Source organism: Neopelma chrysocephalum, unplaced genomic scaffold (assembly GCF_003984885.1).
Source record: "Neopelma chrysocephalum unplaced genomic scaffold, ASM398488v2 Primary Assembly neopelma1_133, whole genome shotgun sequence".
NCBI classification, from domain to species: domain Eukaryota; kingdom Metazoa; phylum Chordata; class Aves; order Passeriformes; family Pipridae; genus Neopelma; species Neopelma chrysocephalum.
In genome coordinates, this window is record NW_020897795.1 from 1648696 (window position 1) to 1665477 (window position 16782).

At 42.0% G+C, this 16782-nt stretch overlaps 1 protein-coding gene across 1 annotated transcript in view; it reads left to right on the top strand.

Moving 5' to 3' along the window:
* ELF2 (E74 like ETS transcription factor 2) overlaps nucleotides 1–16016 on the top strand; it is a 33167-nt gene extending 17151 nt beyond the window's left edge. The window contains exons 3-8 of the mRNA XM_027698846.1: nucleotides 6707–6820; nucleotides 7756–7929; nucleotides 8988–9074; nucleotides 13148–13340; nucleotides 13700–14053; nucleotides 14298–16016. Of these exons, the coding sequence (XP_027554647.1) occupies nucleotides 6707–6820; nucleotides 7756–7929; nucleotides 8988–9074; nucleotides 13148–13340; nucleotides 13700–14053; nucleotides 14298–14925 (1550 nt within the window). The 3' untranslated portion in view covers nucleotides 14926–16016. The remainder of the gene's footprint in view (nucleotides 1–6706; nucleotides 6821–7755; nucleotides 7930–8987; nucleotides 9075–13147; nucleotides 13341–13699; nucleotides 14054–14297) is intronic.
* The last annotated feature ends 766 nt before the right edge of the window (nucleotides 16017–16782 follow it).

Here is a 16782-nt window from a genome sequence, read left to right on the forward strand (position 1 = left end):
CGGTGAGCGGCGCCGCGCCGCCGGGGGGCGCGGACGGCTGCGGGGGTGGCGGGGCGGGCAGGAGCGGGGACGGGCGGCGGGGGGAGCCGCGGCGCAGGGCAGGCGGGGGAGCTGCAATGGAGGGCAATCAGGAAGTGATCACCTTGGTAGCGGCCGGCCCGGCGTGCGGCGGGCCCCGCGGCACCGCCACCGCCGGCACAGCCGCCGCCGCGCCGGGAGTCGCGGCGGGGCACGCGCGGCGGAGTTTTGCGGGGCTTTTGGCGGCCGGGGCGAGAACCAGGAAGTGCGCGGGGTTGTTGTCCTCCCGCCCCCGCCGGCCCTCCCCTCGCTCGGAGCGCCGCCGCCGCCACGCTGTCTGAGCGGGCAGGCCGAGGGCCGCGGCCCGGCCTCCCCGTGCGTGTCCCCCCTCTCCCCCATAATTCCGGCGGCCCCCCCCGTGTCCTTTTAAACTCCGAGCTGCCGGCGGGGCGGGTGGAGGCGCCGCCGGCGGGGCCGCGGCCCCCACGTGTTTGGGGCGGGGGGGTGGCGGTGCCCCCTCCCCCACGCGCGCCGCGCAGCGGAAGCGCCGCGCGCGCCCCCGGGGCCCCCGCGCGCCCCCGTGGGAGGGACCGGCCGGGGGGGAGGTGGCGGGGCCGCCAATGGGCGCGCGGCGGGCGCGGCACCGGAGCGGAGCGCGGTGTAAACACGGAAGTGGCGCCGCCGCCGCCGCACGTGGCCGCACCTGCCTGCGGGCGCCCCCGGCGGGCGGGGGAGGGCGCGGCGGGAGCGCCGGCCCAGGACGGAGCAGGAGCCGGAGCCGGCTCTCATACGCTGGTGCACGTGCCGCGCTCCTTCTGCTCGCTCCTCTACACCTTGGAGCCCCCGGGCCCAGCCGCTTTACCTGAGCTCTGACGCTTCGTCGGGGTTATGTTCAGGATCATAGTTTGACTTCTGTTGTTTTTATTAAATCTGTCCGAGAACAGGACGCTTTCTAGTCATCCCAGGATTTGTCTTAAACTGTGGTAGAGCCATGGAGAAAGCACGAGCAAAGTTACAGCTGACTAAAGCCACAAATGCACTGTCTGGCGTTTAGTTCTCCACAGAAGTTGTACTAGCTCTGATTTTATTTTTGTCTTTACAACGTGGAGCTCAACATTTAAACCTACTCCTTGAAACCACACACAGCAGTATGGTGGAGAGCATTAGAAGTAATGACTTGTACAGTTACTGCCTGGACAGTAAAACCTAACACTGGTTTTGCATTGACATGGCAGTGGGTTTGTACAGGCCTGAATGTGTGCTAAAGGTAAATGCTCTGTCGTTTACCAGTGTATAAAGATACCCTTTCAGAAAGAGAGCCAAGTCATGAAATGTTCACGGTGCTTTATTTTATTTAATGCAGAAAAACACACAGTGTTTTTTGTAGGAGGGTGACACCAACCTCAGACACACAAAAACCCCCCAGTATAAAGCAGCAAAGAACTGTTCTGCTGCAGAACAGAAGTGGAGCAGGTCATAAGCAGTTGGACACTCTCCTGGCTATGCTGGAGCAGGAGCTTCGTTTTGCCAGTGGAACACATCTCTGATTCCTTAGGGGCTCACTCTGCACATTTCAGTTAGTTGTTTTCTACTTTTGATTGTCAATGAATGGAGAACGTTTAAGTGGTTGATTATTGTGTCAAAACCTTCTTAAGTCACTGTAACTAGATTGCTTGTGACCCAACCCTTAGATAAATGACAAATGACCTCTGCATTGCCCTTTTGGATGTCCTTAATGTCCTTGGCCCAGACAACTTAATTCCTTTTTCTTTTTGTTATATTTGCATTGCAGTGAGTGATACAGATACCTACACAGGTCTAGTATTCCCATCATCATACTATCAGGATACCATATCTGTTTACTTACGTTTGTATGTAGATGGTATCATGTGGATTTAAGTGAGGAATTCTTTATCCTAAGGGATTGTAATAATAACGACGTGCTGCCTTTTCCCATGGCTCCTCATTCCAATGTTGACAAAACTTCAGTGTTGATAACTGCAGGCAGTAAGAGGGACTAAAATTGTTGCTGCTTAGTGTTATCTTAATTGCCGGTTGTACAAGCAACTCCTAAATGACTTTACAAAGACATGTTTTGGCTTTGTAGCTAATATTTGTGTCAATATCAGGCTGATAACATATGGCTTACAGTGGAACAAGTGTTTTGGGATGATCTCTCTCATTGTCTTTATTGATTGCCTTTATGCAGTGGGTTATGCATCATCCTTAAATTGTGTGCAGCTGAGAGTCTTTGGAACCAACAGAGCCAGGCTTAGGGAAATACTGAAAAATCCAAGGAATTGTTCTTCACTTTCTGAACAAATGTCTGCCATAAAACAAGCAGTAAACTGAAAATGCTTTCTTTTCCAGTCAAGTGTTGCGTGCAGAAAGATTTCTGGGTATTACCTATATGAGCAATTCAGCTGCTTTTAATTAAAATGCAGCTTAAGCACTGTTACAGCTTCCACTGCTGTTTGCTGTGGTCTTTTAGGTGCTGAGATAAAACAAGCATGTAAGCACCAGTAAACTTTAATGAGCTTTGTTAGTGTATGTGTAGTCACTCTTGACTGAGTTCCATGCTTGGAATTGGGAATTCTTCATTAAAGTATTCCTCTGGTTGCCTGATGGTATTAAAGGATAAGCTATTGCAGGTGCTGTAGTTAAGTGTTGGCCTTGTAAATGCAGACATTGATAACACTTCAGATAAGGAGGGGGAGAGCTGTATTCAGTGCCAAAAAGTACCATTTTGGAAGTTCCCGTCCCATTTTTTTCCCTCTCATCAGTTGCTTTCATTAATTTTGTTGGTCTTATGTTAAAACGAGGGACATTTTTACCAAATGGATATGTTGTCACTCTGTTCTTCTGTAAAGCTGAAGTACAGCCCTGTCAGACTTAATTACCAAGTTTGGTGTTTTGTAACAGCTGTTGAGAACCTTGAATAATGTACTGTACATGCTATTTGTTTAGAAAGTGGAGCTAGAAGACATTAGGTCAACAGTGAAGATAGACATCAACTAGCGTAGTTAACTGTTTACATTTTTTGAGATTGTTTTCAAAGAGGATTTTTCTTCCTACAAACAGACTAGAAAATTTTTAATGAAATATTTTAAAATAATGAAGTATTTTAAAATAAAGTGCCAAGGACTCAGAATTCTTCATAAAAGCAGTAAGATGAGGTTTAGTTTTAAAAGAATGAAAGGTAAGTGGTGGTGTTAGCTCTGATGTGTTCTAGATCAGTAAATGGCAGTTCTCATGTCACTTAGTTATCAAAGTCTGAAAAATTTACTTTCATCCATGTAAACTACTTTGCTTTCTTGGGGCAAGTGACAGTTCCTCCTGAAATGATTATATAAGGTAACAGACCTACACCTTACTTTATTTACTCAAGCAATACCATCTGTTTTAGCTTTGGGGTATTGTATATGTGCATGGTGGTACCATGGTTGATAGCATAAATAAATACAAATAGAATTGGGCATATTTAAAGAAACGGGTGAAACACTTCAGTCTTTGATCAGAAATGTTTGTGCCCATTGTGATACTGCACTTCTGCACCAAATTGGAAAGTTGTTTGTTTTTTGTTTGCACAATCCTTATCCCTTGATTTGCTTTTTTCCCATGTTTATTGTGGGAAGTGTTACCAGGTTCTGTGATACAAGTGTAGTTTGGTTGATGACACTTGATCCAGTAATCTGCAAGAACAGCCTCCTGCTTTTTTCTGGTCTCATCCCTTCTCTGAGAGAGCCTGTTCCCCCACTTCCATCTTTTGGGTTATCTAATTTACTGTGTTTTTTATCCGTATCATGCATCATGACTGAGCTGTCTTCTATTAGATATTTTCCAGCATGTCAAAAAGATGTTTTACATAAAATTTGTGTTGAAATACAAATTTGTACTTTTTTCTTCCCACTGTGTTGGCGCAGTAACGTTGCCTGTGCATAAATGAAAACTCCTGATGCTCACTGGGTAGACAAATGCTTCTGAGGCTAAAACCATGTACTGGTTAAAGGAGAATTAGCTACCTGAAAAGGCTTGAAACTTGCTAATAGCACTCATTTTAGTAGGTGTTTTAATAGCTGTCCTTTTGGCAATGTAAGGTGTGGTTGTTGGCTGTCATGATAGACAGACAGACAGCATGTGTGTTCCAGCCAAAGCCAGAAGTGTTACTATTTTTTGCTTGATATTTTTTAGGTGACAATTTTAGTGGAGTCCTAAGTAACTCACGTTGGAAAAACATTTGTGAAGTGTGTATTTTCAAATGTCACAGGCTTTTGAGGAGTAGATAGTGCTATTTTTATTGGAAACGGAAGGGTTACTTAGGGGAGAGGTCGAGTGGCTCCTTGGCTCTGCTATTATGGTTTTGCAGCATTGGTCCCTAATGCTGAGGGGGTTGTGTCTCCTTTCCCTCCACACTAGCCCCTCAGCAGAATGCCCTAATCCTGGAAAAGTGTGAAGATGGCTTTCTGCTATTCTTTTTGCCTTATTCCTGCCCCCAGCTAGGTACCTCATGCTTGTGGTGAAGCATCTAAACTGTTCCCTATAGGAAAATTTGGTATGCTTTCAAGCATTTAGGACTAGCTAATTGGGTACTCTCTTACAAGTGAAATTTGGCAACTGTTGTTTGAATTTCTTTACAGATTTCCTTTACATACTGAACCTACTGTCTGCACAGAAGCAGCTAACTAGTTGTCCCAAAAATGGTAACCTACAGAAATGAAAACTGCACAGCTCTTAGCTGCAGGGGAGGCAGAGGGGTTGGTGGAGAAGCTTTGCTGACATGCTTTAAATCTTACTGCATGCTTTAGAATAATAATATATTCAATACTGATTTGGACTTTCTAATTTTAGTAGTGTTGTAGAATTGATACATTTATGATGACTCTCTGAGTATTGTTCCTTTATTATGATGATCAGTGGAAAGTTTTATCAGATAGATGAAGGGAAACGTACTGATTTCTGTACAACTGAAGCTTTTCTTTAGCGAGAGAAATGTTTAGGAAGAGGATTTCCTGCAGGGCCACTCTGTCACAGTGCAGGTGTTCAGCCTCTGACTTGGGATACTCCCAAACTGCTTCATGAGGAAGGAAACAGCTTGGCCAAGCATGGGAAGCACCCAGGACTTGGAGCTGGGGGAAGGGCTTACGGTGCAAAAGTCTTGCTGATTGCCACTGGTTATCCAAGGGACAGAGCGTGCAATAGAGACCCTTTCCTGATTTTCCTGTGCTCCCAGCCTGGGGTGAAGCACTGGTGGAATGTCAGCTTTATCAGGCATCTACCATTCCAAAAGATAAAGCCCTCTAAATAGCATCCCAGGCTATAACTAATGGGCTGTGGTGGGAATTCCATCAGCCAGCCAGTGGGTGGGCAGCAGGCTAGTTCAGCAAGAAATTTCAGGCACCCAAAATTTTGCATTTGGGCACTTTCGGTTTCTGGTTTATGTGTGTAATTTGCTGGCTAGTAGGTTTTTTGAGTTTTTAAGCCCTGCATTTTAATAAGCTGCAATGTGCTGGAAGGCTTTTACCCCCATGTGTGCCTGCAGGAATCTTTGTGTATCCAGTGTTTTCTTAAGTCAGAAGCAACTCTAGTGTTACTTTACGAACAAACCTCGAGTTGTTTCTTTGATGTTTTCAGTTACAGGATAGGTGCCTTGAAGTTTTCATAGAGAATTACTCCCAAATCCTCTTTAGTTGTGTGACACTGGAGATAGGTGACCCTGCTCACGCTAAAGATAGCTCTCCTGGGTTGCCGGCTGCCTCCCTGGAGTGGTTCAGCTTGGAGCAGATGGCCATAAATGGAAAGAGCAACTGGAGAGAGGCAGAGTACCTTAGCCAGAGTGTGGATGATGGGCAACAGGTGTTTCTGCAGTCACTGCTTTTAAAAACCTTTACAAGGGTGAGGAATGTGGAGTTGGCTGTGAGTAGAACTGTAGTTTTAGTTGATACCTTGGGATCTTTATAGTGTTCCTGCTGTGTTCAAGTTGCTGTGAGCTGCACTGTATCAGACTTAAATGTGCTTTCTTGGAGTTACATTATTTTTGATTAATTACTTAGTTTTCCTTTCAGAACATAAAAAAAGAGCTGTTTTTACCTTTTTCCCTTAGTTTTTTCCTTAAAAAACCCACACCCTTTGTACTGTTTGTTGTGATTTGTGTTTTTTTAACAATCAAGCCTGCTAAACCCAACACACAGTTATTTTTAATGTCAGAAATCAAAACAGGAAATATCTGTTTTGCAGACTAATATTGTATTTTTATATATATTTATCCAATAGACTGAAAATTTGAAGAGAAGTGACCTTCAGAATTTAACGGGATAATAATTGGCGATAGTACCACTTGTATGTTCTGCTGCGTTAATTTATAACCATCCTGATCACAATCTGGTTTGTTCTGGTTAATTTGAAGGCAGAATATAAATCTCAGAGTCTGCTTTTGTAAGCTCTTGAACACCTCATGGAAATGAGGAGCTTGGCTGTGAACCAGAAATCTAGTCTAAGAAGTGACAGTGTTGGTTCTGCTTGTCTTGTGTCTTCCCTAAATATTTCTGTCGACAGAAAGGTATAAAAGGTGTGAAGACACCTGACAATTTTGCGATTGTCATGTTCGAGATTGAGCAGTACAGCTGTACAGGGGTACCTGTGGACTTTCATAAGTAATCTGTTCTCATTAATTTTTTGTATCCTTCTGCAGTGGAAGCATCAGTCCATGGCAGTAATGTGCACTGCACGGATAAGACAATTGAAGCTGCAGAGGCCTTGCTTCATATGGAGTCTCCTACCTGCCTGAGAGATGCCAGGAGTCCTGGTATGTTAGCCACAGTTTCTGCTCTGGGAACTATTTCTCCTACTAATTAATAAAACAAACAAAGTGGGAAACTTGTTTCTGTGGGGAGCTGTGTGCGGTTTAAAGCATTTGCTTGCTTATTTCAAAGCTACTGATTTGGTTTGAGTTTTTACATGATTTTTCCACCCCCTAACGAGTATAGTTACAGAGTAAATCATTTATCTGTTGGGTAGAGATATTTGATTGACTGCACATTTAAGATTAACTTTTCTGCCTAAACATCAGGAAACACTTTTTTCCCTATGCAGCTGACAGAGCCCTGGCACAGGCTGCCCAAAGAGGCCATGGAGTCTCCATCCTTGGAGACACAAAAAAGTACATGATTCTAGGTGACCCAGCTTGAGTAAGGACTTGGACCAGGTGCCCTTCTAACCTCAACCATTCTGTGGTTCTGTGAATTTGACATTTTAAATTGCTAAAATAAAGACTTATTTTACATGAAAATATTTATATTTATATTCATCTTTCTGTTTTGGAGAGAATATCTGAATACAATGTGTTGCAAAGTTTTCCTTGTTTAAAAAAACAAAACTTGATGATTTCTTTAACCAGTATTTCTTCTGAAGTTACTTAATATATGTTGGATGAAATAATGGTCAAACTGAAATGCAAAAACTACAAAATAGGAAATGGAGATCATAATAATGATCAAAGATTAAGCTCTAATTTGTCTAATTCAAAGTCGGGTTTATTTCTAAAGGATATTGTTGTGATACTTGTCTTCTGCCTAAAAATACAAGTGTACGTGTTTTGGGGAGTTGGATTGATTTTCAAGGTGACAGGTTGTTGGAGCAGAAACATATTGTATATGCTTTGTTTAAATTAATTTTATGTAAGGTGCATTAAAATAATCAGATAAAAACTTCATCAGGTATTCTTTTTCTCTTCTTTCGTAGTGGAAGTTTTTGTCCCTCCTTGTGTGTCAACCCCAGAATTTATCCATGCAGCCATGAGACCTGATGTGATCACAGAAACTGTGGTGGAAGTATCAACAGAGGAATCTGAGTCAATGGATGTATCTCCTGTCCCAACTTCCCCTGATATCCATGAACCGATGAAAAAGAAAAAAGGTACATATGGCTCTTGGTAGGAGCAACGTCAGAATTTATTTCTGATGTGCACTGCTGTGGGTGGTGCAGTTGATACAGGTGGAGATAGATTAGATGATCTGTTATCTTTGCTCATATGAACTGACTGGAGTCTGAAGTGTGAGTTCTTAGAAAATGAGACTGGAGCAGGAAAAAAGAAGGAGCAAGAGAATGGGCTTTGCCAAGCCATAAAGGCAAATGGTTTTTGTGTTTGTTGTTTTTTAACAAAAAGTGGAGGAAGGATAGAGAAGGATGCAAAGAGGACTTTTGTGGTGTGTAACCACTGGTGTCTGAAATATGGATATATCTGGAGAGTGGATAGACTCAAGGTAATTGCAATGAAACAGCAGGGTAAATACTAACCTAAAAAACCACAAATGAGTTTACAAAAACATGAGAAGATCTTCCTTGTGATATTTGTATCTTTCCTGTCTGACTGCCATGTCTTTGAGGAGAAGCAATTCAGAACAGTGTTTGATTTCTAAGCATTCCACTATCATATGGGAGGTTAGCACCTGGTGAGGTTGCTCTTTCTCTGTCTATCTGGCAGTTTTCTTACAGGCATCAATAAGATTTACATAACTTTAGGGATATTGCTTTAATAGAGCTTCCAGACATGCTAAGATGGAATATTTGTAATTTAGAGGGGAAAAAATGCAATGCAGTGGTAAAGTGATATAAATCCAAGATCTTTGAGTTTCAGATTTAGTAAAACCACATACACATAACTGTAACTCTACTGTAAATTAATTCAGAGTAAAACAGGCATTGGGCTAAAGAATGCAAATACATTGAGTTTTACTCGATACTTTTGGTCCTTACCTCACCTGCCATTAACTTGTCTGAAATTGAGTTAAATCTGCAACCAAATGATTAATTAAACTGGTTATGCAGTAGTAATCAAACAATTTAGGTTTATCCATATCTGTAGCAAGGAAACAGCAAGGGGAAAATACACGAACTGCTTCTTTCAGCAAAGACAAACTGTAAAATACTTCGCATATGATTAACACTTGTTTTTCCCCATGTTTTATGTGCAGCTGGCCGTAAACCCAAGACCCAACAGTCGGCTCTGGCTGATGGGTCTCCAGATCTGGGTATAAAGAAGAAACCTAGGGAAGGCAAAGGTATATTTTTTTCATTTATGGAGTCTTTAAAAATATGCAGTGCATGGTATCTGTCACAGGATATATACATATCTTCGAAGATTTGGTGGACGAGTTTGTACTGACTTCATTAGAGTTTGATTTGATGTCTTCAAATTTGTTTGTACAAGATCTGGGACAAGGATGTGTGCTTTGGAAGTGCCCTGTAGTACACTCCACGGTTAATAGGATTTCTCATATTTTATTTGCTTTGCTTTGTGTTTATTGACTTGTGATGTCTTTCGTGGTGTGTGTCAACTTAGTGCTACACATATAATTTATTAAGCTACTGCTGAAAGACTTATTCTCAAGTAGTGGTAGCACATGGGCATTTAGAATGGTGATGCCTGGAAATAATGTTTTCTTAGTTGATTCATGAACTCCAGTGGGAATATATTCCTTTGACTAATAGGTTCAGTTTGGTTTAAGGGGAAAACCAAATGATGGTATGTTTCTTTAGTGGTTGAGTGAGGCATTTTGTGCTGGAGAGTCCTACTTTCCTAATGTTTCTCCTTATAAGCAGTGGTTCCTTTCTTGGACTCCAAGCCCCTGCTATTCACTCAGCAGGGAGACAGACTGGGACATTTGCTCACAGGTAACCTTTGAGGTGGTGTGTGGTGCATCAGCTCTTCCCCTGTTTGTAGGTGAAAAATCTGGATCTCTTCCCCATTTATTGCACTGCAGGTTGTTTGGAGATGTCACTATAGCAGGGAGTAACCAAGTTCAGTGACTTGTGGTGGCAGCACCCTAGAAGGACTGCATAGTGGTCAGCTCCACTATTATTTTGAGATTTGCTTGAAAGCAAGGTCTCTGCTGTTTACATAATTCCTTATCTGGCTACAGCTCCTGAGTCTTGTCAGTAGGGCAAGGAAGAATGGGACTGACGTCCTGCAGATGTTGGCTCATGGAAAGCAGTGCAAACAGTCACTAAACTTCCCTGCAGTGCCCAGTGTTGCTGTCTTTGGATTTGGTGTAGGAGTGGACTTCAGTGAAGGTCACAGATTTTGTATCTGCTGTGTTTAAAAGTGCATCTTATTTAATTGTCTCTGTCCTTTTTTTCTTTTTTAGCATTCTTAAATCCTTCTTAGCTTGCTTCCTAATTCAGATTTTGCTATTACAGCTTTCCATTACCTGAATAGTACATGTAAATTGTCCCAGGTCCTAGTTTGCTGCACAAATAACTTTGAAAAAGGAGACCTGTATTTCTGTCTCTTCTAGTTTTTGTACTGGTGATTTCATTCTGTAGCTGTTTTTTTTACCGAGTGGGAGATGGTTTTGGGGGGAATTTTTTGCCTTTTTTTTAATCGTATTTCCATGGACCCTCATAATGATCTACTTATGTCTCTTGTTCTCATGAAGTATCTCATTCCATATTTTACACTACAACTGGAATAAAATATTTTTTTCTTAATATAGTCTAGCTAGATGTGCTGCAAAACATTTTGTTACTGGATTTAATTTTTGTTACTTATTTAAAAAAATTACTTGCAGATATAGGCTATTTAATATCCAGCATATTTTTGGAAAACCAGAAATTATTTTAGAGCTCAGTACTGTCAGAGTGAAGTCTTGGAGGAAGAGAGCTGGTTGTGCACATTTGGAAAGGGCTGGCATATAGGTAATCCTTCTTTTGTGCATTCCCGGTGCTTTCTGGTGCAAAGTGAAGCAGCTGTACATATGATTTACTTGTGCTCTACAGTTTATTACATGGGAGGAACTGGAGACATCGTAGTATTTTTACTTTAAGTGAGATAGTGGGGTTTTTTTTCGTTCTCACATAGTGGATTGCCAGTTTTTGGCATGGTTTCTCTTTCCATACTTTGTTTTTCGTTTGCATAAATACTCTCTTTTAAACTGTAGGCAATTAGAGGGAGCAAAACTGTGTTTGAGCCTCTCCTCATAGGTGCAGCAGTTCATTGACACACACAGTACCTTGTATAATTCACATACTCCCTGGCCATCGGTCCCTCTATTTTGAAATGGCACTTAACATTCTTAAGCAGCTGGCAGCTGTAATAATCATCTGACCACAAAAATTTCTTTAAAATATAAAATACTCTGGACTGAAGTTAAGACAGGTAACAGTAATGTCTGGCTCAGTGGCTGCTTACTGGGTAACCTGAAACCTTTCTGATGGTGATGGGAGCTGTATGGTAGTAAATAAAGCTTCTCTCTTCCTACCAAGGTGCAGGCAGCACATGTTCCTAAGTCCAGCCTGGTACACAGATGCTTAAAAGCAGCTTGAATTTAAACCTGTTCAGAAAATAGATTTTACAGGGATGTCTCTCTCTTCCTCAGGAGTCTGTAAGCTTGGATTCATAGTATTAGGAGTGTCTGGTTCTGAGGAGAAGGGGTTTAAGAGTCGTTCAAAATTGTATTAAGCATTTGTAAAATGAGCTTTCTGTGTTAAATGCACAGCAGCTTTAGCTGACACAGCAGCCCATCTGAAGTATCACTGGGTCTTGCTGGCAATACTAAATGGCTTCTGAGTAGTATAGGTATTACACAGTCTTCCTGTGGAAAAAAGCTTTTATTTAGGTCAATACAGAGCGTGAGAGGAAAGGAGAAACCTGCTGAGTCAGCAGCACTGTTCCTGCAGAAAAAATTGGGCCCTCTCAGGAATGATTTCTCTTGAATTTCCTTTTTACTTCCTAATACTAAAGCCCACTTACATTTTTGCAAAGCCCACTTACATGCTGTAGCAGACCTGCAGCATCTGGCAGTGGACCCAGAAATTCTCTTTCTGAGGAGCTAAAGAATAAACCCTCAAGGGATTAATTCCCTAAAATGTAGGATGATTTAAACATTCCTGAGTTCTCTTCTTGACTCTTTACTCAAATGGGTCCTATTCAGATGTCTCTGAAATCTAGTGCAAGTAGGATTTTGGTAGCTCTTGAGTTAGTACTTGCTGTTGTTTAGAGCATGTGGTAAAATACTGTTTTTTCTATCTATGAGATATCTATTCTGCAGCACTGGTCGTGAAGCTGCCTTAATGTCTTCAGCATGGCATAACAAGTTCTATGCTAGGCCACTAAATCTCAGGAATTAAAGACCTTTTTTCACACACACACACACACACACACACACACAAATTGGTCCATGTCACTCCCTGGAATTGAAGAATTGGGATTAATGTTCTGAGGTTATTATTCGTGTAGATCTGTCATAGTTCTCCCTTCTCAGAAATGTGAGGAGTCTTCTTCAGCTGTAGAAATTGTGGTGTGATCTGCTTTTTTCTTTGCTTCTCTTACCCTTTCCCTAGATGCACATGGTCTAGTCAGAGTGCAGACAATCCCCATGTTATGTTCTGTGCCATCCTGTCATAAACCCTTTTTTGGGGCTTCTCCAGTGGAAATGGTACAACCTTTTGAATAGCTGAGAAATGCATTAAGTTCTTCTTTAGGGTGACTTCATTTTAAATTCCCCTAATTATAGAAAGGTACATGGGATTTCTGCCATGTGAGTACTTGCTGTCAAGAAATTGGACTGTCTTAGCACCTAAAAGGATGTTGGTCACACTGCAGCATATATTTGGGAAGGGTCAGGACATGGGGCTGTCACCAGGCATTGTGGGAGCCGCAGATCCTGGACAAACTGCAGTTGAGATGTTTTGTTATTACAAGTTGTATGTCTTTTGCACATTACTTACTTATGTCCTCCTGTCCTTCGGTGTCATAAAATACACTGGCATTTTCATGCCCTGTTCAATCAAATATGAGAAGAAAATTCTGAGCTCTCATCCTGCTGAACAGATGTAGGTTGTAGTGACTTGGAACACCCTCCCACACTTCTTTTCAAGAACTCAGAATGAATGTTGGATTGAACAGGCTCCTGTGCTGTATAGCAGATCACTTGGATTAGCTCCTTTCAGAATGTAAATATTTATGAAAGCTTTACTAAACTTAACAGAATGAACGAATATGTGCAGGTGACATGACATGCCATCCTCTGCATAACACTGCTTGTAATGCAGGTCACTCAGTTACCTAAATGTGGAGAACTTTCTGTTGTCTTTGAAAGTGGTTTTCTCATATTTAAATGATTTCTGATTACAGGAAATACAACGTACTTATGGGAGTTCCTTCTGGACCTTCTCCAGGACAAAAACACTTGTCCTCGATACATTAAATGGACTCAGCGAGAGAAGGGAATCTTTAAACTTGTGGACTCAAAAGCTGTCTCCAAACTCTGGGGAAAACACAAAAACAAACCTGACATGAACTATGAGACTATGGGAAGAGCCCTGAGGTAAGAATTCTTACAGCCTTAAGTTACCTACTATAATTTTAAATCTGATTCTTAATTTTGCCTCCAGAAATAAAACAGTGCTGAAATTTAAAGTTTTTGCCCTCTTGCTGACTTAGCCTTCAGTCTTGCAGTCCATGTTGCTTTTTATGTTACCAGTAATTTAATTCCTGAAGTATGTATTTAAAAGGTCAGGTTTTTTTTCAGGTAGGTCCTTCAGATCCCTTGCCAGGGTGTTCTGCCAGCTTCTTTCCACATCTCTTCACAATGTAGATTTTACTGTGGTTACTTCAGGTTTACTTGTTAGTACAGAGTGAGGTTTTCTACTTGTTGCTTACTACTTGACTGTATTTTTCTTGCAGATACTACTATCAAAGAGGAATCCTGGCAAAAGTTGAGGGACAGAGGCTTGTGTATCAGTTTAAGGAGATGCCAAAAAACATAGTTGTCATAGATGATGACAAAAATGAGTCCTGCAATGAAGATTTGTCGATGCCTACAGATGAAAAGTCATTGGAAAGAGTGTCTTTATCTGCAGAAAACCTTTTAAAAGCAGCAAGCTCTGCACGTGGAGGAAAGAATTCCTCTCAGTTAAGCTGTACCAGAGCAGAAAAAGGAGTCACCAGAGTCGTGAATATCGCCTCGCCAGCGCATGACACATCCTCATCTCGGCCCTCAACTACCACCACTACTGTCCCAGCAACAACAGCTCCCAGGTTTGTATTAATGTGCCTTGGCTTTGTCTTCTCTTCATGACAAGCAGCTTTTTTGTTAGGAAGCTGTCTTTTAGGGTTTTTTGTCTACGTTTTTAATGTTGGAAATAGTTTCTGATTTGCAAGTAGCAGTGTAATTTAGAGTCACAGAATGGTTTGGGTTGGAAGGGACCTTAAAGATCACGTAGTATCTGTAATGGTGCCCTGTGTTTTGGCATAAACACACACATCTTCATTTATTTTGTAGGACTGTTCGTGTGGCAATGCAAGTGCCCGTTGTCATGACCTCTCTGGGACAGAAAATCTCCACCGTGGCAGTGCAGTCGGTAAACGCAGGGTCACCGTTAATAACCAACACGAGCCCAACAACAGCAACAACCCCAAAGGTAGTAATCCAGACAATCCCTACTGTGATGCCAACCTCTGCTGAAAATGGAGACAAAATCACAATGCAGCCTGCCAAAATCATTACCATCCCTGCCACGCAACTCACGCAGTGTCAGTTACAAACAAAAACGGGCCTGTCCGGGTCAGGAAGTATTAACATTGTGGGAGCCCCATTGGCTGTTAGAGCACTAACCCCAGTGTCTATAGCTCATGGGACACCAGTAATGAGACTATCGGTGCCTGCTCAGCAGGCCTCTGGCCAGACTCCTCCCAGGGTGATTAGTGCAGTTTTAAAAAGCCCAGAAGTTAAATCAGACACAGCGGCTTCAAAACAGGAGTGTGAAGTGAAAACACTGCAGCTGGTAAAAGAAGAGAAGCCGGCAGATGGAAGCAAGACTGTGACCCACGTAGTAGTAGTTAGCACGCCCTCAGCTATTGCCCTTCCTGTAACAATGAAAACAGAAGGAATCATAACGTGTGAAAAATGAAGAATAGGCTGCTTCCAGCATGGACCTTGCCTGTAACGGTTTTGAGTATACTGACATAATTGGGGGAGGGATGTGGATGCCACCACCAAGTCAAAAAGGAGAGTTTTGGAATGTTAATAAACATGCATTTGTTGAAGACTTAATGGAACAAAACAGAATTATTTTCCCGTGTTTCAGTGGGAATTGAACCACATTTGATATGCTGACAAAAACTGCCTCTTCCAGTTGGGAAACAGCTGAACCTATGGAGAAGGAAAGATAGAGGGACTGAAAAGGGACCAAACTATTCACTACGCTACCGGTTACCAAGTTACACTAAGACCTGGAACACTAAAAGAGAGCTGTGTGAGAGGTTTGCCTTGGTTTATAGTTTTCAGGGGGAGAGGAAAGTCTCATTGTTACACAAATGGCAAATTTGATGCAGTTTATGTGCATACCAGCGATTACTACTGTGCCCACAGTACTCAACTGGTGCTATGTGAAAAACTCTGCTATACTAGGCATTGTAGAAAGTGAAATAAAGGAGATTTAAGAGCTTCTAAAAGAAGACAGCCCTAGAGGGATTTTTGTATCATACGGCTTAAGCAGATTCAAAATGAAAGCCTTAGACTGATTTTCAGTTATCTTTCTTGAAATAAGCTAATGGCTTGTTTGTGTAAAGCTTTTTTATTAAAACAAATTTTTTAAAAACCTTGTACCTAGCACAGTATTGTTATAGAATGACATGTAACATATTTTGTATGGTAGTTTAAAGTCTGTCTAAATTTCTTAATCGTGGACAAAGTAGCAGCAGGCTTCCTGCCTTCTGCTGTAACATGCCTGTGTCTCTCACTTAGCCTTGGCATCTGTGCATACATTTCAGTTTCAGCTCTACTCTGTCACTTGAAAGGTCACGCCCAGCATGAGCTTTTGTCAGGTAGTTCTAAACCTGTAAATTTTTTTTTTAGTTGAAGTTAAGAGGGAAGTACCAGTGTTCGGAACGAACTATAATAGTTTGTATATTCAACATTTGAAGTATATTCTATTTTGTTGTACTCTTGTTTCAAAGTGTATTCAAGTAGGTTTTACTGAAATACAGAAACAAAATTTAATGGTGTTTGGTCTGCTTTTTATGTTTTACTTTTTCCTTTCAACCTATTAACCACCTTTTCTGCTTATTTGAAATTTTCCAGGCATTCAGCCTAAGATAGATGATATAACATGAAATTTTGGAACTCCTCACTACTCTGAACGGCTGGCCAGCTCTCTCACACAGTACACCCAAATATTTTTCGTTAAAGTATCTGTGAAGCTTGTGGTAGCTGGTGAGGTAACTTCTGACAGAGGTCTAGTTCTCTTACACTTTTTTGGGAGGTTAAGCATACCCACGAGCTCTGGGAGCTACCTAACTGCTCCTCCAGCTACACCTCAGTTTCCTAAGGCTGCACTGCAGAGGAGAGTTAGAAATGAGCAGTGTTCTAATCTCTGATGATCTCACAGAGGCAGGCTGAAAGTACTGGGACATAGAAACAAGAAAGAGAAATACTGAGTTAACACTGCTGGTTCTTTTGATGTTGTTGCCATTGACATTTCCAACTTGGCTTCAGCGCAAATACATGACTTTTTTTTTTCTGGATGGAGCTGAGTAGGTTTTCCATTTGTAATTGCACTGAAATTAGAGGTATCGTGATACAAGGCTACGGGGTAAAGCTCATGTGAGAACACACAGTACACAGATATTTGCTCCATGTTTGCAGTCCATGCGCATGACTTAAAATAGATGCAGGGGAGCTTACCTTGTTTTCATGGAGACCACACTGGCACGTTGGCTTGTGGGGACCCAGGTCCCCAGTGGACCCCCAGTTCCTAGTGAGATGC